This window comes from Rattus norvegicus, chromosome 19 (assembly GCF_036323735.1).
Source record: "Rattus norvegicus strain BN/NHsdMcwi chromosome 19, GRCr8, whole genome shotgun sequence".
NCBI classification, from domain to species: Eukaryota; Metazoa; Chordata; class Mammalia; order Rodentia; family Muridae; genus Rattus; species Rattus norvegicus.
This window is the reverse complement of record NC_086037.1, coordinates 61,618,162-61,640,770: the sequence shown is the minus strand read 5'-3', so window position 1 is coordinate 61,640,770 and position 22,609 is coordinate 61,618,162. Positions and strand designations below refer to the sequence as shown.

Below are 22,609 nucleotides of genomic sequence, written 5' to 3'. Positions count from 1 at the left end.
CTATCTATCTATCTATCTATCTATCTATCTATCTATCTATCATCTATCTATCTATCATCTATCTATCATCTATCTATCTATCATCTATCTATCTATCATCTATCTATCTATCATCTATCTATCTATCTATCTATCTATCTATCTATCTATCTATCTATCTATCTACCTATCTATCTATCCCTGCCTTCCTACCTACCATCTATCTATTCATTCTATAGGTTCTGTTCCTCTAGAGAACCTGACTGATACAAATGGGTTTCAGGCTTCATTGTTTGCAGGTGACAGTAAGACTCAGTACCTGTTTTTGCTCCATGGGTGCAGTGGGCACTGTGTGTGTGCAGCTTTGGGGGAGTTGTTTCACCCTGGAGTTAAGGGCTGGGCAGCCTCTTCCCACTCTGAATCAGGAAGAAGCAGGATGCAGTCACAAAGGCAAGGCTATTCCCATGCTACCCTGTCAACCTGACCGTGGGGAAGACAGCCTGCCAGAACTTGTGGAACCAAACAGCCATTTGCTGTGCTGGCCCACAGAGGCAATATACCCGAGAATGGTGTGCTCCTATTTTAGTCAGGTTCGACCTGGTTTTACCCTCTGAGGTTAGAATTTGGAAGTAGGAGTTTTAAAGGAAGAGATCATGGTAGTAAGTGTGGTCAGGGACTCAGAAGGTGATAGGGGAAGAGTCTCCAACAACCGCAGACCCCAGCCGAGGAGAGGGGAAAGGACCAGAAAAGAGGAAGAAACTCAGGTTCTGTCTCACGCCTGTGCTTGCCCTGTGTGTGAGCAGGCACTGTTCATATTTAGGTGAGGTTTTGTTGTCGATTTTTTTTTAGCTTTTTGTTTGTTTGTTTGCTTCCTTTTAAAATAACCTGATCAAGAAAATTTCTCACAGGCGCTCCTGCCAGCTTCTCTCTTAGTTGATTACAGTTAGTAAGCATACTTTTGAAGTGGGTTTAGTAATTCCTAACTCCCAGGGGTTTGAAAACATAAAATGAGTGAATAGGTGAGTCCGGGGTACACTCACAAGGACGGTTCAGCTTTCTCTTGGGGATTCAGCAGAAGCAGTGTGGGTAGTGGAATCTCACTGCCGTGGAAACTGCTAACTGCTATTCTCTAACCTCTACCAGGCACCGAGCCTGTGCTCGTCAGCACGGCGTCTTCTGGTCACCAGGGTGTGGCCTTCACCTGTCAGTTGGCTTCACTCTTAATCCGATTTTTAAAAGTTAAATAAGGCTGACAGGAGCCGGATGTAGATCGCTCCTGAGAGACACAGCCAGAATACAGCAAACACAGAGGCGAATGCCAGCAGCAAACCACTGAACTGAGAATAGGACCCCCGTTGAAGGAATCAGAGAAAGAACTGGAAGAGCTTGAAGGGGCTCGAGACCCCATATGTACAACAATGCCAAGCAACCAGAGCTTCCAGGGACTAAGCCACTACCTAAAGACTATACATGGACTGACCCTGGACTCTGACCTCATAGGTAGCAATGAATAGCCTAGTAAGAGCACCAGTGGAAGGGGAAGCCCTTGGTCCTGCTAAGACTGAACCCCCAGTGAACTAGACTATGGGGGGGGGGAGGGCGGCAATGGGGGGAGGATGGGGAGGGGAACACCCATAAGGAAGGGGAGGGGGGAGGGGGATGTTTGCCCGGAAACTGGGAAAGGGAATAACACTCAAAATGTATATAAGAAATACTCAAGTTAATAAAAAAAAATAAAAATAAACAAAAAAACAAAAACAACAACAAAAAACAGTTAAATAAAAAGAAGCATGGTGGCGTATGCCCATCCTCCTAGCACTTGGGAGGGTGGTAATTATAAGACCCTCCTGGAATACACAATGAGACCCAGCCTCAAAAATAGCTATTTCTAACTAGTGTAGTATATTACATAAAATGACTTTTACTTGGTTTAAGATGAAAGATGACCAAGAACTCACAATGTCATGCAGTCTTGGAGTTTGGGGCATGTATAAGACCCGAGGCTAAGGGAGATTTAGGGAACACATCTCATTTTGCATGCTCCTGTGTGTATCTTCTATACCCTCCCGTCTACTCAGCGGTACAGCCTTCTAGTTGAGTGGGTGTCTCATGTCTATAGTGGGTGGCCTTTTTGTATGTGGTTCCTTGAGCGGTTACGTTCTTTGTGGCTGATGGGTTTGGTTTTATGAAACAAAGAGGTCCTGAGGCCCCGAGAAGATGCCGGCTTCCGGTTCCAGGAGCGAGCTTCATGGCGCCTGCACTTCCCACTTCAGGCTCTCTTTCTGGGAGGGGAATTGGCCCTTGCTGCTCGTTTCCTGCCTGCTTAGGAAGGACTTAAAAGTTACCTGGAACTTGGCCTACTATGAAGTCAGTATCTAGAATATGCGAGTGGGAATCAAAATGGAGACATAACTCAAACGAATGCTTTGTAATTTGGGTCATTCATTCACCTACCCATTCACTCACCCACCTATATTTCAATCCCATTACTCATCCATCCTTCTACCCATCCACTTGTCCACCCCATTCATCCATCCATCCACCCACCCACCTACCCATTCATCCATGTGTCTGTCCATCCTTCCATCATCCATCCTTTTATCCATCTACATGCCTGTCTATCTTTCCATCCATCTATCGTCCATCATCCATTCATCTACCCATCCATATGTCTGTCCATCCATCCATTCATCCATGTGTCTGTCCATCCTTCCATCATCCATCCATTTATCCATCCATCACCCATTATCCATTCATCTACCCATCCATATGTCTGTCCATCCATCCATCCATCCATCCATCCATCCATCCATCCACTCATCCACCTATCCATCCATCATCCATTCATCATCCATACATCCATACATCTATCATCCACCCACCCATCAATTTTCTGACAATCCAGGTATCCATCTAATTGTCCATCTATCCACCTGATCACCCACCTATCCCACCCACTCACCCATCTAGTTATCCACCTACTCAAATTATCTGTCCATCTATCTATGTACGCATCCACCTGTCCATCTGAACACTCACCGTCCGATCATCTACTCATCCATCTATTCATTTTATCGTGCACTTATGCCAAAGCTTTTAAAATTGTTACTGCTGCCTCTTCCGTGGCGTCCTAGACCGGCGTGCTTCTTGTGTCTGGGTACTGGCGCTTCCCCATAAACATACACTTGTGTGGCTTTGAATGATTTTCTTGAGCTCTCTGTGCCTTAGTTTCCTCATCTGCAAAAAGATCAATACACTGGAACTTGTAGCTCACTTTTAAGAGCTAAATGACGCAACCCATTGGAGGCACAGAACTGAGAGTGCACATAACATGTGGTGGTTTAGAGTTTTTGTGTGTAGGCTGTTTTCTGAAGGCAAAACGGGCTTTGCCAACTTGCCCATCATCAATGTAAGTGCTTCAGGCGTTGATACCTTTCTTCTTAGCATAGAGAGAGGGGCAGGCGCCTGTGGTCTTTATTCTTGCAGATTTGGGAAAAGTGCTGATACGTTGATAGAGTTTTCCATACTTTTGATCCTGGTGAACTCAATCAGCTCTTGTTTGTGCATTGGTCACTTCATATTTATATTTTCTCCCCACAATTAACACTCCCAAATGATTCTCTTAAGAGTGTTTCCGTTTCACACCGAAGTATAAAGTTGAATTGATATATATATGTACATATACATAGTTTAAGTTGCAACAATTGTTTTCATTTTTTTTTTTCAAATCTAGATTGTATTGCTTTGATATCTTGGAGATTTAAAATTTTATTTCCTAACACCTTTTGGATTTTCCTGTAAGTTTAAAAACACCATAACCTGTGTGCAGTTGATTTGGTGCATATCTTTACTTTTGTTTACATTTAATTCTCGAGCTAGACCTGGCTCATACTCGTAGGTGACAACATATCATAATTCCATAATTTCTTTTACTTAACTAGCGGTCCACACTTTAATAAATGTAGAATCTAAAATGTCATTTTGCTATATATGGAATCTAATGTACATATATATATTAACTTACATATATATGGTTATGACCACTTCGTGGCATACACATGTATCTGTAGGCATGTCTGTGTTTCTTATATAATTCCAGTTTCTGCTTGTGCTTCTTTATGATAGTTTTCTGTTGTAATAAATATTACTACAAGTCTAAACTCAGTTTAACATACCCCCCCCCAGGCTATTTCTGCTTCTTATTTACTTAAAATAAATTTGTGAAGTTTAAAAAAAATTCCAGATGGGATTTTGATTAAAATTGCTTGAAGTTTGAAGTTGAGTTTGAGAAAATTAACGTGTTTACAGTAATGAACTTCCCATCCACAAATATAGAAGTGTCTCCATTTGGTATAAATGCGTTTTAAAACATGTTGCCGTTTTGCAGATTTCTTCATTGAATCTTGCACTGTTTTATTTTTATTTTTATTTTTTTTGGTTAAATTTCATTTCCAGGCATTTTTTTTGTTGCCTCTCTAAATAGGGTATTTTTCCTGCTATATTTTCTAAGCAGTTATTGCTGGTTGTTGACTAGGTCTTTTTTTTTTTCTTTTTTTGTAACCAGACAGATTTCTGAAGTTGCTTCTTAAATCCTTTCCACTTTATTCTCTTCATAAGATGTGCGATTGGAAAGTGAAGTCCCATCTTTTGACTTTCATACCCTTGTTTGATTTTTCTTATCGTATCGCTTAGAGGTTATGAGACAGTATTAGAATTAATGCCCTCCAGTCATGATGGTGGGACTTCACAAACCGTGGAACCATAATGGGTAGGTGGGCCTGGTCCTTCTGAATGGTGCCTTCAAAGGCGTCTCCTTTGCCTCTCTCTGTCCCTCTGATTAGATGGCTCCTCCCCACTCTCTACCCCTGCAGAAGGGTAAGTTGTAGAGTGGAGGTGGACCTCTGGTGGACCATGGGCCATGAGGTGGGCCTGTGGTGGGAAACCAGGGGGCCGGGCAGCCTCTGGCTTTGTTACATCTGGGTAGTGTCCTTTCGTGGACCATAACCAGGATGTCAGCCAGGATTACTTCACTGAGCCTTGCAAGCTTCGACCCTGCCTAGTTCAGTCTGTTTTGCCTTCCCTTCTTCCCTCCCTCCCTTTTTTCTTTTTACCTCTTTTGAAGATATCCTCTCATATGTTCCAGACTGACTTTCAGTTTTGAATTCATTACATGGCTGAAGAACAACCAGGAACTTCTGGTCTTCCCGCCTCCACTTCCCCAACACTGGGATTGTGGGCGTGCCCCATCATACCAGGTTTAGGTGGTATTGGGAATGGAATCTGGGACTTCCCTACTGCTAGCTAAACTGAGTGACAGGCGTCAGCTGTTGCTTGTCTTTCCTAGTTTTTCTGAGCACTTCTTGGGCCCTCTTTTCACACATCTTCTCTACCTCTTACTCCCTTCACTCACACAAACCCACCCATGGGATACCTGACAATGAAGGGAACCGTGTCCTAGGATCCCGAGGGTCACTGTGTCTCCATTAGGTCCTTTTCTGCCTGCGCTATCCTGCACTCATAGCTGAGCCCTAATCTGCATTTTTTTGGTAGCTGTATAGACAGAGGTCACAGGTGTAGGGCAGGGGTGAGGTGGGGCCTCTTCTCTGTCAGAAGGCAGAGCTATGTGGCTCAGTGAGTCACTCCACTCCCACCCCCTGAGCTCTGAGCTGGCGATGCTTGTCTCAGGGCTGGTGTGGGTGGCGGTGTGGCTGGCAGGGTGTGGGTGGGGCCAGCACACCCCAGAAGGTAGTGACAAGCTGGGTGCTGCTATGAGCCTGCTAGGGACAGGCCTTAGACCTTTCCTGCATGGACTTTTGCCCTTGCTCTTTTTTTCTTTTCTTTTCTTTTTTTTTTTTTTCTTTTTCCGGAGCTGGGGACCGAACCCAGGGCCTTGCGCTTGCTAGGCAAATGCTCTACCACTGAGCTAAATCCCCAACCCCCTGCCCTTGCTCTTGGTCTTTGTCCCTGTGAAATCATTTCCCTTCTTTCCCTTCAAGCCTTCGGACCCTTCCAGTCTCTGTTTTAATTGTAATAAAGTTCACGTGCAATCTGTCATCTTAGGCATCTCTGAAAGCCTAGTTAGAGGAAGGAAGGACATTCTCAGTGATGGACAGCTCTCCCTGTGGCCCATCCAGATAGCTCTTTTTATGCAACATTGAGACCCTCTGTGATACGCATGCCCCATTCTCCTGCCTCAGCCCCCGGAAGTGATTATTCTAGTCTCTAAGAATCTCACTACAGTTCATGGAAGTAGAGTCATGTAGTTGTTTGGAAACAGACTTTCTTTCCTCAGTATTTCGTCCTCAGGGTATTCACACCACAGCAAGGATCAGTGTTTCCTTTCTTTGGAAGCTGAGTAATCCTCTGGTATACACACGTCCTAATTCCATTTGCTCGTGTGAGGAAAACGCTCTAACCACCTGGGGGTACTTCCTCAGCAACCACATTTTTTTTTTTTTTTTTTTTTTTTTGGTTCTTTTTTTTCGGAGCTGGGGACCGAACCCAGAGCCTTGCGCTTCCTAGGTAAGCGCTCTACCACTGAGCTAAATCCCCAGCCCTATTTATTTATTTTTTAAGCAGCTACTTCCCTAGCCTGCCAACTTCAACGTTTGAATAAACATTATTGTTATCGTAATGATTCACATGCCTACAATCACTGGACCAAAAGAACATTCTACCTAACTTCCCATAAAAAGGGGAATTCTATGGAGAGACTATCTTGTGTATTGTATGGATGCAGCACCTGTCAATTAAAAAGCCTGTGGCTTAGGCAGGAAATAGGAGGTGGGACATCCGGGAGGAGAAAGACTTCTGGGATAGAGCCAGGTTTGGAAATTCCCAGGGGGAAGATGCCTGGTACCTGAACATGGTTAGCTAACTGGCGGAATGTAGGCTGGAATAAACGGGACAATTTAAGTCATAGCTAGTCAGAGAAGAGCCTAGCTATCTGGCCAAGGTGTTTGTAAATGTATTTTGAGTCTGAGTCTTATTTCTGGAAGCATGGGGCTGGGAGGAAGAACCTGGCCTAATCTCAACACAAGTCAATGTCATGGAGAGTGGGAGATTAGAAAAGTAAAAATTAGGCTGAAGAGGCTGCCCAGTGGGAAGAGCTAGCAATGTTCCTCCAGAGGACCGGAGTGTGATTCCCAGCACCAAGTCAGCTTCCCACGGCTCCAGGGAGATTCGATGCCCCTGACCTCTGTAGGTGCTTGTTGTGCATGCGCAAACAACCACTTACAAGTGCACACAATTAAAAGCAATTCCCTCTACAAATTAGTGACTTAATAAACTATAGAGAATGGGGGTGCAGAGAGCCCAATTGATGAAGTGCTTGCCCCGCAGTCAGGAAAACATGAGCTGTATGTAAAAAGAACTGGATGTAGTAACTTGTACTAGTAATGTTTGTATTGGTGGGATGGAGACTGGAGGGCCCCTGAGGCTCGTTGACCTGTCCGCTTAGCTCAGTCAGCAAGCCCCAGGTCCAGGGAGAGACACCACCGTTTCCAAGAACTAGATGGGTATTCAGGAGAGCTGATTCAGCAGCACTTACAGTTCGTGCAGAGGACCTGGGTTCCATTTCCCAAACCCACATAGCGGCTCACCATCATCTGAAATTCCAGTTCCAGGGGATCCAGTGCCCTACTCTGGCCTCTGAGAGCATCACGCGTGCACATGTTGTGCACACAGACAACACACTCATACACATAAAGTAAAGTAAATCTAAAATACACCAGAGTGGATGAATCCTGAGGAACGACCCCCGAGGCTGAACTGAACTCTGACTCCTGCACATGAGCACGCGCGCACGCCCACACACACACACACACACACACACACACACACACACACACACACTCACAATCAGGCCCAGGGCTAGTAGTCCCATCTTGTGTTGCAGTCTCAAGCATCTGCCCGTCTAACCCTGAGCGACCTGCCCTGGACTGCACAGGGCAATGAACTCGAGACTGACTAATCTCACTAATTCTTGCCAGAAACAGAGGTGAGTAAGAGATACTGAAAACAATTATACCTTGAACTCAATGATTAGTGAGTGTAGGCAGTTTTTGGTTGGGAGAGATTCTGGGAAACGGTATGTTTTGCCTCCAGGGATTGGCTTCATCCTCTAGGGCAGTGACTGCCAAGGAGATTAAATGCCATTAGATTACATCATAGAACTCTCAGCCTGGCTTCTGAGGGGAGATAAGACTTGGGGAGAAGAATGAGCAGAAAGGACCTTTGCAGTTACTGTGACAGACCGGGCAAAAGGCCATCTTTGGGTGTGATCTGATAGAAGTCTCTAAGGCTCTTGGCAATTGCGGGGATGCATTACTTGGTCTCCAGAGCACTGAGTGGTTTCCCTTGTGGTGACAACTGCTCTCTGTGATTGGCAAAGTCCTGGGGAAAGTCTGCAGCCAAGCCACTCCTCTCCACTTCTTCTTGTACTGATGGCCAATGTTGCATGTTGGCCTACCAGCCATGTCCCCAGATGACAGGTTTACAAAATGTCATTTCCTGCTGGACCTGAAGTAAGGACACCCATGCCTTCGAGGAGGCCGCTGTCAACCTGTCCAGGGAGCCCTGGAGAAGGTCCAGGATTTTCAGCATCTGTGGATTGGGGAGATAGGACAGAGCTACCGCACAGCCAGATGGCATTAGGAGACTACTAAGAATGTGCTAGCAAAAATGGAAAATGACGCCTCTTACTAAACTCCTTTCCACCCGTAGCTTGACCCAGGCCCATTTGAAATCCTTAGAGTGCCTTGAGGTATGTACACCAGAGAAGCTGAGCTAATAATTTTTTGTTGTTGTTACACAACTGACTTTTCAGACTTGTTTTCCATAGCCACCTCCTAGTCCCATTCTCTTCTCCGCATACCCTTCGCAGAAGAGACACAAGGTTCACAGGACTCTGAGGTGGGAATTATACGTGGGAAGGCTGCTATCAGCAGCCCGGGTGATTTCACTCTTTTCTGTGTATGTCCCCAAGTTTCCTTTGCCAATGGCTTTGTCTTCATTTGGAATACCGAATAAACAGGTCATGACACCCGGGCACAGGTGATATAGTTCAGAAATGGGTGTGGTATGTGTGGAATGTGTAGTGATTTGTGAGTGTGTATGAGTGTGTGTGAGTGTGTGAGTGTGTGTGAGTGTGTGTGTGAGTGTGTGTGTGAGTGTGTGAGTGTGTGAGAGTGTGTGTGAGTGTGTGTGTGAGTGTGTGAGTGTGTGAGTGTGTGTGAGTGTGTGTGAGTGTGTGTGAGTGTGTGTGTGTGTGAGTGTGTGTGAGTGTGTGTATGAGTGTATGCATCTGTGTGGTGTGCCTGCCCACTTCTAGTGTCTTCCCTAGTCAGTGTCTGTGTGACTTTCTCTCGCCAGACATGGAGCGAGACTACACTGGTGGGCCAGAAAGCCCCTAGGAGCTGCCTTCTTGTGCTAGGAATACAGATATACACCACTGCACCCAGCTTTTTATGTGGGTTCTGGGGATCTGAATCTGGTGTTGCCCTGACCCGTGACCCCCAGCCCAGTTTAGTTCTCTCTTGAGAACAAATGGGATAAAACACGTCCTTTACCCCCTCTATGGTATCTCTGTCTTAGCTCTCTGCTGATGCCCAGGGTCTTCACCATCAGTGCAGACATTTCGCCGTTGCTATTTGAGATACTTCAATTTTGGATTCACCTCTTGAGAGTGAAAGCAGGTAATTAAGGGCCACCGTCTCCCTCCAGTTTTATGAGGTGACCTGTGCATATTCTAGCTTCATGTATCTGTTCATCTGGGAACATTTTCTTTCTGGGCGCCTGCAGCCTGTCTCTCTTTGCAGACTGTGGACAGCAGAACACTCCTGCCAAGATGTGATTCAAAGGGGCTCCAAACTCGAGTGGAGCTTCTAACACAAGGAATGTATTTTTCACAGACTCTAGGATACTGTCAATTGAAAATGGCTTTAGCCAGGCAGTGAAGACTGAACTGTTAAGGTATGCTACTCCTCTACTATAAAATGCTTCCTGATTCCAGCAGTGTTAGGAGCCTGGCACCATCCTCCATGAAATCTGGCATCTTCGTGGTCTAATCACCCAGTTCCTGCACACACTGTTGTTGTTACGGATGTCACAATACAAGTGATGGGTCTGGTGGTTTGCCGTATGCCTGTCTGTTTACTTTGGAGGGCAAATAGGAAAGGGGAGCCTTGTATCATCCTTGGCCAAGAAAGTGCCAAATCTGGGCCAATCTGGATTGATTTTTCCTCAAGGTCGAGTGCATAGCTGTCACTGTGGGATTCCCTGCCCCCTCCGGTGTTGCGCCACATCCCTCCTTTGTTGGGCTAGCTCCATGCATTTTGCCTGATTTTTCTCACACTGTTGTTGGGATGGGACTGACCTCTAGTAGGTCCCTGAGTATAGCAGACAAGAAGATATTAGACAAATATTTGCATATCTAAAAATGTCTTAATTCTACTTTCCCACCTGACCAGTGGCTTAGCCGAGTGTGGACTTCTAGATTGTAGGTGATTTTCACTGAAGCATCCTTCTATTGCGTTTGGTTTTCAACCCGTTGGTCCACAACCTGTGTGGCTCCTTTGTTGGTGGGGGGATGGGTGTCAAATGACCCTTTTACAGAGGTCACTTATCAGCTATCTCCAATATCAGATATTTACATTACGGTTCATAAGAGTAGCAAGATTACAGTTACAAAGTAGCAATGAGAGTAGTTCTATGGTGGTGGGGTTGGGGGTGTCACCATAACATGAGGAGCTGTATTAAAGGGTCTCAGCCTTAAGAAGGTTGAGAACCTCCCTATTGAGGAAGCCGAAGCCATACGATTTATAAGATTGTATCATGAGGTTTGGCTGTGTTGGGTCATTGTGTGGCTATGTGATAGACTCTTTGGACAATGATCGATTTTCATATTTTTGTCTCTCTGGTAAAATGCCCCCAACAAAAAGCAACTTAGGGGAGAAAGAAAGGGTTTTACTTCAGAATGCCAGGTTGCAGTCTCCTCCTTGTGAGGAAGCGTAGGTGATAGTCGCATGACATCCGCAGTCTAGGACACAGGGACATGAATGGATTCACATTGAGCTCTCCACAGGATTCTTGACTCTTAAATACTCCAAGACACAAACCCAGGGAGTGAGTGGTGTTGCTCACGGTGGGCCGGGTCTTGCAACCTTAGTTAGCCAAACTAAGAAAAATACTCACAGGCCAACTTGATCTAGCCAATTCCTCATTGAGACAGTCTTCTCAAGTGATTCTAGATTGTAGCAAGCTGACAACTAAAATGCACAGCCTGCGCCTGCGTTTATGCATGTATGCGCATGCGTGTGCGCATGTGCAGAAGCTGGAGTTTGACATCCGCCATCTTTGGCTCTCCACCCTCTCTTTTGACATGGGCTTTCTCTTTGAACCTGGGGCTCCTAGGGTTAGGCTAGACTTGCTGGCTAATGAGTTTCATGGATTCATTTGTCTCTGACTCCTCCGTGGTGAGGTTGCAGAGTGAACTCCCAGGCCTAGCTTTTTCCTGGATTCTAGTGATCCTATCTTAGGTCTCCCTGTTTGCGGGGCAGGCACTTTGCCAACTGAGCTGTTTCCCTCGATTCTGATACTTGGGTTTTTGCCATAGAAATTTCCCAGGGTTATTTTATTGATTTCTTCCCATTTAGTTATGTATTTTCATCTTCGTGAACTTTTTTTTTTTTAAAAATACCTATAGATCTAAGTCCTCAAAGCTTTTGCACACATTCCTTCCGTGTGTATTACGGGTTTTTATTCCAGAAGATCCCCTTAATTGAGTCTTTTTGCTATTCCGTTTTTGCTTTACCATTTTTAATTCCCAAGAGTTTTTAAAATTTGGTTCTGGAAACATTCTATTTTTATTGCAGTCTATTCTGTTGCCGCATGTGTGTTTCCCCATCTTGCCTGTTGGGAATACTTAGCAGCTTTATTGAGGTAAAATTGACATAAATATAATCCTACATGAAGTACAAAATTCGACAAATCTTTGACCTATGTTTAACTTGTAGAGCTATCACTTTCTTCAGCTCACACCTATTACTTCCAAATGTTTCCTTTCGACTCTCGTAAATCCATTCTTCACCATTGGCCCCTGCCTGGTTTTCTGCCCATCAGACACTACTCTCTGGATTCCACAACTACAGATCAATCGCATTCCCACAATTTTATGTAAATGCAACAATACTATATTGTGACATCATCCAAGTTTTTGTATTGATAATTCATTTTTTTTGTTTCTAAGTAGTGTCTTATTGCATAGGCAAATCATGATTTAATCCATCAGTTCACTTAATTGCTGGATGTGTGAACTGTTTCTATCTGCCAATGAAGCTACGGGATGCATTGATAGTAAATCATGGTGGGCTGGATGCTGTCATTTCTCTGAGGCAAAGGTATAAATTTGGATTGGAGCATTATTGATAGACATTTTTGTTGCTAAACGTGCCCAGTATGACTGTACTGTTGCTCTTTCTTACCGACACTGAACGAGAGCTCTGGTTTTTCTGCTTCTAATACTTTGTCTGGTGAAGTTATTAACTTTGACCATTTTACATGTGAACATGGCATCTCATTGTGGTTTTAACCTGCATCTCTTCCTATTAGCTAATGATGCTGAAGATTGTTTTGTTCTCTCACTTGTCACTTATATATCTTCTTTGATCAGGTGTCTTCTCACATTAAAATTTTTTCTTTATTCATTTTTGTCATATGAATGCTTTATCTGCATATATGTCTGTATGGCATGTGTGTGCCTGCCTGGTCCCTGGGGAGGTCACAAGAGGGCATAAGATTCCCTGGAACATGAGTTATAGGCAGTGGCGAGCCACTATATAGGTGCTGGGAATTGAACCCAGGTCCTCTGGAAGTGCAACCAGTGTTCTTACCCTCTGAGCCATCTCTCCAGTCCCATCCAATCTTTTGCCAGTTCAAAAATTGGGTTGTTTTTCTGTTACTGAGTTTCATGGACTCTCTAGGTGAAAGTCTTTTTTATTAAACTAAGTTTGAAACGTTTTCTTTCTCAACCCATGACATACTTTCTTTGTCTTAAAAATATCTTTCAGAGAGAAGTTTTAACTTAGGTAATCTGTCTTTTGTTTTATTTCTATGAATGCGATTTTCAGTATTCTCCTCTAGAGAGCCTTTGCCCAACCCAAAGTCTGGAAGGGTTTTTTTTTTTTTTTAATCTTCTTCTAGAAATTTTACAGTTTTAGGTTTCACATTTAGGTCTGTGATCATTTTGAGTAAATGTGTGGATGTGGTGTAGGGTATGACCTGGAATCCATTACGTGTCTCAGCACCTTTTGTTGAAAACGATCATCTTTTATACTCGGCTGCTTTTGCTTCTCCATCAGAATCAGTTCTTAATATACACGTGGGGCTATTTCTTCACACTCCATTCCAGCCTTTTTGTCTTTTGGTTTATTGTTACCAGGTTGTATTGATTACTATAGTCTATAACAAGTCTAAATCAAGAAGGCTTATTATTCTTGCTTCACTCTGGGTTTTTCCAGTTCCAACAAGTCTTAAGACCAGCCTGTTAGTTCTTATAGAAAAATCTTTTAGGGGGCTGGTTGGAATTATGCTAACCCTAAGGAAGGGTCTAGAGAGCTGCCCTAGTGACCTCGAGTCTATGGCTTGTGAGCTTTGTTCTTGTGTATGTAGATTTTAAATACTCTTCATCCACACATCATGGTTTTCAGTATATAAGCTGTGTGTGTGTGTGTGTGTGTGTGTGTGTGTGTGTGTGTGATCCTGTTGATATAGATTTTAAATACTTTTCATCTACACATCATAGTTTTCAGTATATAAGCCGTGTGTGTGTGTGTGTGTGTGTGTGTGTGTGTGTGTGTGTGTGTAATCCTGTTGATATAGATTTTAAATACTCTTCATCTACACATCATGGTTTTTAGTATATAAGCCTTGAATACATATTTGTATGTATTTATTTCCATATGTGTGATACATATTTGTTACACATGGGTGTATGTACACATATGTATGCATATTTGCATGTGTATGGGTGCATGAGTGTCTGTGTGCACATCACTCTGGGTTCATGTGCACTTCTGTGCCTGTGCCTGCTGAGAATCATCCTTTGTTGCTCTTCCTCCTTATTCATCGAAGCAAGGTCTTTCAATCAAATCCAGAGCTTGTGACATGGCTAATCTCACTAGCCAGCGTGCCGTGGGGGGAATCTCCTGTTTCTACCTTCGAAGGCTGGAGTTAGAGGCAGGCTGTCATACCCACCTGGCATTTATGTGGGATCTGTGGATTCTAACTCTGGTCTTCACACTTCACATGTCTGTGAAGCAGATGCTTTACTGCTTGAACCATCTTTCCGGCCCCGTGCACGCATTTTGCCAGGTTGATTCTTAAGAATTTTGTCCACTTTTGGTAATATTGTAGGTGAAAATACTTGCCAGAAGCGTCTTAAGGGAGAGAGGAATTATTTTGGCATACGGTTTCAGTTCACCAGGGAAGGGAGACATCATGGCAGACAGGAAGCAGAGTGGAGATTACGGGAAGGGCCCAGGGTGACATAATAACTCCCAAAGACCATCCCTCCCATAACGTACTTCCTCCAAGTGGGCTGCTCCTCTTCCCCTTAGTGGCTGCTCAATAATATTATTATGTCATGAGTCCATCAGGGGAATAATCCGTTCACCAGATGAGAGTCCTTGTTATCTGTCTCTGGAAATGCTTTAATCCCAGAGGTATGCTTTCACTAATCTCTCAGGTGTTTCTTAATCCTCTTAAACGGACAGTCAGGACCAACAATCAGAAATCCAAACTCCCATCAGCTTGGCACACACAAACATGTTTCCTAACCTATAACATTGCGCCATTGGTCATGTGCAGCTCATATTTAAAAATTGCATTCAGTCTATTTCTGAGTCCCCATAGCCTTCAAAGCTCCATTACTCCAGTGCCCAAGCTTGAAGTCTCTTCTGGGACCCCAGGAAGTTCTTCACCATGAATGTCTGTGAAGCTCAGACACAGACTACAAACTTCCAAGATACAAAGGTGCTGAGCAGACATTCCCATTCCCAAAGGGAGAACAGAATCACAGCAAGGATTGGACCAATGCAAGACTGAAACCACGTAGGGCTATCATCACATCTCATGGTCCATCATCTCGGGCACTAGATGGTATGAGGTGACTACCAGTGGATTTAGACTGCCACACCCTGTAGCCATCCATGCTGTTTGCAGCCCACATGGTCCTGGGCTGGCTCGGCTTGTCCCCTATGTCTGTCCTTGGCAAATGTTCCACATCCCTGGTGTCTCCAGTGTTCTGGTGTCTCCCCTTCATTGCCCCCATCCTAGCAGCGTTAAGCATTCGTCTCTCAGGGGCTGCCTCCCTTAGGGCTTTTTACTCTACCACAGATTGCCTCCCTCCCTGCTTTTATTTCAAATCTGAGTGGAAATGTAGATACTCTTAACTCATTAGCATGTCTGAAAAAATCAGCATCAGATGGATAACTTCATTGTCAGCTTTAAGCTCAGGTAACATCTACATCCCCTTTGAAACATGATTATAGTGAATGTCTGGGCTGTTGAACCCAGGAAAATACTTCCAGGGCACCCTAAGACTTTCTTATCTCAAGGAAAAGTCTTTCCACTGAGTTTATAAATTTTGCACAGTGGCCAGTTCCTGAGATACTCTTGAGTCATCCTTATTGTCCCAGTGCAAAACGTGTAGCTTCTTTGCTTAAGTGTCAAGAACCTCTTTAACAATTAAACCTTTCTTGTTCCAAACTTTCAACTTGATTTTTTTTGCATTCTTTTCAAATTATTCTTCCATACCTTTTGCTTTCAGTGCTCACTGTAAATCTGTTGTAAAACAACAGCCCCAGATAACCGTATCCCATCCTGAAATCCCCTCCAAATAATCAGTTGTCTCTAAACTCAGCCTTATTTAAAGCCTTGGGTCAAGATAAAAGGTATAAATTCTTCCTCAGAATATAACATATGGTGCTAGTCTAAACTGACAGAGTCCCTGATTCTACCTGAAACCCTATGAGACCAAATTTCACTGTCTGCATTCTTATTGGCACTTTGGACTTTGGACATCTCACAAGATTACTCTGCTCATAGCATTCAATAGTACCTGTAACTCACATCACCAAATGTTTCCAAATTCCTCTCATAAACCATTTCAAAGGCATAAGAACCACATGGTCAGATTCAGTCATGGCCATAACCCTACTCAGTACTTGAATATTTGTTTTCTAATCACTGTGCTCGAAATACCTTCCAGAAGTAACTTAAATTATGTAGAATGTAGTTTGGCCAACTGCTGAAGTGGTTCCAGCCTATTCTGGAGAGGAGGCTCTTGTGGAGTGGAACAAATTACATCAGAGAGAATACAACAAGGACAAAATACAGTTCTCAGAACATGTTCCTAGAGAGCAACTCCTTTCACAAACTTCCCATAATGCCATCATGCTAAGAACCATCAAGGGTTTATTAATTCTTTAGGCAAGAGCTTTCATTGTTTCATTGTCTCTGAAAATGCCCTCACAGCTATATCCTGATCTATGCTTCACTAATCTCTTAAGTATTTCTCAGTCTAACTAGGTTGACAATCCAGACCAATGATCACAGTTTCTTTTGGAAGTCTGTGGTTGTCTGTTATCGTCACGTGGAAATGGGGCTGATTCCTATATATCTTTAAGTCATGCATCTTGCAGAAGTTAATTAATCCATGGGCTTTGTAAAGAACTCAATCTGATCGCCTACATTGATAAATATGCTTTCTGGGAATAAAAGCAGTTCGGGTGTTTTTAGCATGCATCTTGTTGGTGAACAGGCTTGGCAAGAGAACTCTCTCTGTGTTGTTGGGATTTAAGTGTCTGGAAAGTGTTCCCATTTCACCAGTTAAGTGTGATCCCAGGTACAGATAATTTTTTGAATATTTGTTCTCATCAAGTTAAGGAAATTTCCTTCCGATTCTAATTTTACCAAAATTTTAAAAATAAAAATGGTTGAATTTTATACACTTTTGAATTGTTGGTATATTTGTATTTTTTCAAAATCTCTTAAAGAACAAATCCCATTCTTTTACTTTTGTGTGTTAGGGTGACTTTGCTTCCTGCAGATAAGTTCTAGTTGGTTATGAACTGTAGACAATCTCATGTGCTCTTGGATTGGATATGCTAACTGGAGAGTTTTTGATTCATATATATGACAGATATTGCCATCATAGAATAATTTGGGAAATTTTACCTTTGCCTCAGTTTTCTAGAATATTTTTTATACTTTTTTGATAATTATTTTCAGTGGAGATTTTTTTTTTTACAGAAAGACTGAAACTCTGTTTGTAACTTACTTAACAGTCACAAGGATATTCCTGTTATCTGCTTATTAAATGAACTGTCTTTCCAGGTATAAATTTTACAATAAAATTTATTGGCAAGTAAATGTGTACTAATTCCCTGATTATCATAGTATGTGTAGGATCTGTAGTGATGTCTCCTTTTTCATTCCTTGGTATCAGATTTTATGTATGTATGGTATGTATGTAGTATGTAGTATGTAGTATGTATGTATGTATACATGTATGTAGTTATTTGTTTATTTAATTCTTCTGGTCAACCTTATTAAAAGCTTACTAATTTTAATAATTTTTGTCATTGATTTTTTTAACTGATTTTTTCCTTTAAATTTTTTCTTTGGATAAAAATATAATTTTTTATTAATTTTTTTGGATCTTTATTTCTTTTCTCCATATCTTAGGATTTAATTTTGTTATTAATTGTTCAAGATAGATTCTAAGTGATTGACTTGCTTCTTTGCTCCCAGGCAGGTTTTATTTCCATCTTATAAATTAAATACATTGCATTTAATTTTGTTCAAGTTAAATGACTTCCATAGTCCCTCTGACCTAGTCTGCGTCCTGTGGATGATTTAGAAACACGTGGCTTGGTTTCCAAATATCTGGTGATCTCCCAAAGATATTTCCGGTCCTTATTTTTAACTTAACTCTGGTTTGGTTTAAGAAATACTTTGTGTGATTCTAGTCCTCTTAAACGTTTTGAGACTTGTTTTCCTGTCCTGTCCTGTGTATAGGTTATACTGACTGATGTTATCTGTCATTTGAAATTTATGCTGCTAGTTTTGTGGAGTGAAAGTGTCCATTAGATTACTGTGATCAATGGTGGTTTTCAGATTTTCTTATAGTCTAGATTTCTGTCCATAATGATTTTCCCAGTACTTGTTCCCATATGTTTTGAGAACGGTATCCTTAACATATCTTCAATGAAAACATGGATTTATTTTTTGGTCCTTCCAGTTGCGTTGAGTTTCTGCTCTCTGTGTTTTGCAGCTCTGTAATCAGGCACATGCCTGCTATACATGCTGCTAGGTTTGTGATTCAATTGCTTATCTTCTTTCAGGGCCTGGAAGCCAACCCAGAGTCTTGTGTGCCCTACACAGATGCTCACTCACTGGGCCACCCATGGCCCCGCATTCAAAACAAATTGACCTTGTCCCTTTTGTGAAAAGACCTTTCTCTTCTCTAGTAATAAACCGTGCTGTGAAATCCGCTTTTCCTGGTAGGAAAGTGGTCAGTACGCAGCTCTCTTTCATTAGTTTTAGCGTAGTTCACCTTCTCCCATTTGGGTGATTTGTGTTTCTTGTGTTAAGTGTTCTACCATTCGCCATCAATCTTCTCACACTGAGTATTTATGACATTTGAATTTGGTATTATCATCCATCTGCGTATTCTTAATTCTGCGTTTGTTTTCTGTTTGTCCTGTTTTTGCTTGGTCCTATACCTTTCAATTTTCTGCTTTATTCCCCACTATCGGATATTTAAAAACCTAATATCTGGAGTATTATCTCTGTGTTTTATAATTTTAGTGGTTGCTCTGCAGCAAGCATTTTCACTTTTCCTGCATATCTGGCAATTCCTTTATTTTTGCCTTCAGTTTTACAGCCTACCTTTGAAAGTTATGTTCTCCATCCTTTGACCTGCTGATAAGTTATCTCAGTTGTGTATCTTATTGCTCGGTTGGGGATGAATTGGATTTTTCTTGAAGGTTTTTTTGTCTTCATCTTTGGTTTCCAGCATTTCGCTGTGATATGTCTGGCTGTGCATATTTTTGCATGCATTGTACTGGGAATCCTATGAGCTTTCCCGAATGTGCAAATGATTTCTTTTCTCTTTCTTAAAATCTGACATGTTTTCAACCGTGGTTTCTTTTAGCATTTCCTCTTCCCCCTTCCCTCTCTCCTTCTGGTCCTTCCATTATGTATGGGTTGATGTGCTGATGTGCCCGGCGTTCTTAAGCTTCTCCAGTTGCATAATCACTGTTGACTTACCTTGAAGGTCACTGGTTCTTCCTTAGAACAGCTCCAGTCTATGAATCCGTCGTTATCTTCTGCCAGGAATTTCTTCATTTTGCTTATTGTGATTCTCACCTCCAAGATATCCCCAGATTCTTTAGTCTATGTGACATCACTGTCACCCTCTTTTCTTTCCCCCACCTCGTGACATACGTGCGTGTATGTGCTTGTGCGTACATGTGTGTGTTTCTTTTGCCAGTGCGTATGCACGGGCACATATATGTGCGAGCGCATATGTATCTATACATGTGAGGTCAGAGGTCAGCATTGTGTGTCTTCCTCAGTAACTCCGCAGTATTTTGAGCCTGAAGCTCACCAACTTATATAGATTGGCGAGGCGGTGAACTCCAGGGATCTGCCTCTCACAACCATCCAACGCTTGAGTTACAGATATGCATCACACCACTGTGCCTGGCTTTTTACGTGAGTGCTGGGGATGTGAACTCAGGCCCTCATGCTTGCGCAGCAAGCACTTTATTGACTGAGTTCTGTCCCCCAGACTCCCACTCAGTTCTTTAAACATGGCTTTCTGTAGATATTTGTAAAACAGTTGTTTGTCAGTCTTTGTTAAGTTTGGTATTCAGACCCTCTCTGCCAGAGTCTTAGCAACTCTTAAAACCCAGGCATGTTTATTACAAATTCACATTTCTTCTGCATGCCTCAAACCTTTGGTTCAAAATTGTGCATTCTAGATAATATACTGTCTGTCTGTCTATCTGCTCTATAATTACTATATATTATACTATAATATACTACATATTATATACTATATGCGGTCATTCTCGGATTCTCTGTCTCTGGGCTTGCTGCTTTGTTTGGTCACTTGCTAATTTCTTTAGTGAGGTGGGTAAGACAGAAAAAAGTGTTATTGGCTTTGTTCATGAAGTGTTATGTACTACCCTACAGTGTAGGTGTTCTGGTGTCTCTACTTAGCTTCTCTTCCCTCTTTTCTTTACTCCCTTCTCCTCCAACCCCCCTCCCCCCACCACAGGTTTTATACTTCTTTCTTTTAAGAGTAACTGATCAAGTCTGATTTGAGTTCCCCATATTTTTGTGGCTCTGGCCTCCTCTGTTTTTTGTATCGCTTCTGTATTATATCTTGGCTTCCTAATAATCCCCTTATGGTCAACACAAGCTGCCGGTTGGTCAACAGTTATACTTATCCCCCTTTGGGTAGTTAGATTTTCACTGTTTACCATTGAATTTTGTTGTGTTGGGGACTAGAGTCGGTGCAGTTTTAACCTAGTGTTTGATCATATAATGGGTTGCCGCCCTGTAATATCCTTCGTGGTGTTGTGTTGTGATCTTAAGGGGGAAAGGGCTTACTTTGGCTCACAGTTCCAGGATACAGTCTGTCATGGCAGCAGGAGGGTGACACAGCTGGTTGCATTGTGTCCCCAGTCTGGAAGCAGAGCCCGATGAATGCTGGGTACTCAGCTCACTGTCTTCTTTTTAATCCAGTTCTGAACCCAAGCCCAGGGAATGGCTCCATTCATATTTAGGTTGGGTCTTTCCGTCTCAATTACCCTAATCTAGATACTCCCTCATGGGTACACATGGAGGCTTCCCTCCTATGAGATTCTAGATCCCTGTCAAACGATGATCAATATTTATCATAACTTGAGTCAGTAAGGCCCCCACCTCTGCAGACACCCTCTCCTCCAAGTGTGTAGAAAGGGAGAAATTTCAACTCTTCTCCAGGTCTGCCTCTTGGTGGGTACCACCTGACACATATATCTAAGCTTCTGGATTCTCAGGGATAAGAATGTTCTAGTGCTGTCTTCTTCCTTGTTATTGGTTGGCTCTCTCTCATAGACTTACTTATGACTGCCCTGCTTCTGTGGGTGTGACCACTAGTTTCATGGAGCTTCTGGTCCCTGTGTAACTGCCCAGCCATCAGGTCTCCTTCGTTTTCAATAGTGACCGTCAGAGTGATCCTTTCTGCACCCCTATTCCAAATAAAGGCCTCTTTCAGTTTGCAAAGAATGCTTGCGTCACTGCACCAAGTCCAGGAGTTAGGGACAGAGAAGCTCATGTCTCCTAGAGTGGCACCCTCATTCTGTGCATGCATCCTGGGGACAGGATGTCCCTTTGTCTTCTGAGCTTATCCCCCTGCATGCAGTGTCTGTAGCACAGGCAATCATGGGTGGGAGAAGGGATTAAAGTCCCAGTGGTCTGTGCCCTTGTGAGTCTGGGCCCATGAATCAGCTGGGCTACAGACAGAATCTTTAGTTTCTTACCTGGACCCACTCACTATTCTGTCACTCATTTTCTGCTCCAGCTTTGGGGCAGTGGTAATGAGTCTTCAATGACCTCCTCTTATAGAACAGAACTGTAGTTGTAGACAAGGAGTCAGGAAGAAAGAGAACCCCTTTCTCTTTGGTCATGGCACCCAGCGTTGGGCTTCTGTAGTAGAGCTGGACTGGGTGATGAGGCACACCATGGGTCGTATGCCACTGTTACTGTCAAGGCCACTCGATGCTATGTCATATGTGTTTCTTTGTTTTGATGTGGCAGTTGGGACACTTCCAGTGGCTGAGGGAAGTGAGGGTGTGGCAGAGGGGCTGAGAATGTAGTAAGGAGTCTTTGGGTGAGGGAACCTGGAACAACAAGGCAGTCCCTGCCTACCTGCAGGATTTTCCTATATGAGGTGAAGTGTCACAGGGCTTTGGTTGAAACTTGTGAGTTAAGTGCTGTCGAGCTGCACAGTCTGCTCTGAAGAAGCCAGAGCTCAGAGGCCATGGCTGGCTCACCCAAAAACCCAATATGTAGAATGTGTAGGGTAGCACACTTCATGTCAAGTTGTCATGACGCCCTAGCCTTATTTGGGTCATAATGCTAGTTTTTCATTGGGTCATAATGCTAGTTTTTCATTGGGTCATAATGCTAGTTTTTCGTTGGGTCATAATGCTAGTTTTCCAGGCTTTCTTCATTTCTGGTGTTCCCTGGTGTTGAGGCTCAGCAGATACTATGGAGACTTTGGACATGCCTGGTGTGCTGATCATGGTTAGATTTGGCTGTGGACTAGGAAGAGGAGAACGGAGAGGAGGAAGGGGAAGAGGAGGAAGGGGAGGAAGAGGAGGAAGAGGAAGAGGAGATACAAGGAGCCACATCCATTTTCTTCATGTCATATCAAGGGTAGGCACCAATGACATGGCTTACCACTGATGTTGTCGACCTGGATCACAAGGCTGTGATGGTGCCTGCCCAGTGTCTCCACCATAGCCTTCCCTCATGTTCCTTTTCTGTAGATCACAAGGCTGAGTCTTTGCTC

The 22,609-nt window shown here is 43.2% G+C and overlaps 1 protein-coding gene across 4 annotated transcripts in view; it reads left to right on the top strand.

The window, feature by feature from the left end:
- The window catches only part of Cdyl2 (chromodomain Y-like 2), a 191,045-nt gene that overhangs the window by 50,976 nt on the left and 117,460 nt on the right, over nucleotides 1–22,609 (top strand). The window contains exon 1 of one of the 4 annotated variants that reach the window (XM_017601237.3): nucleotides 119–22,473. Coding sequence (XP_017456726.1) covers nucleotides 22,306–22,473 — 168 coding nt within the window. The 5' untranslated portion in view covers nucleotides 119–22,305. 4 annotated transcript variants of the gene reach the window in all.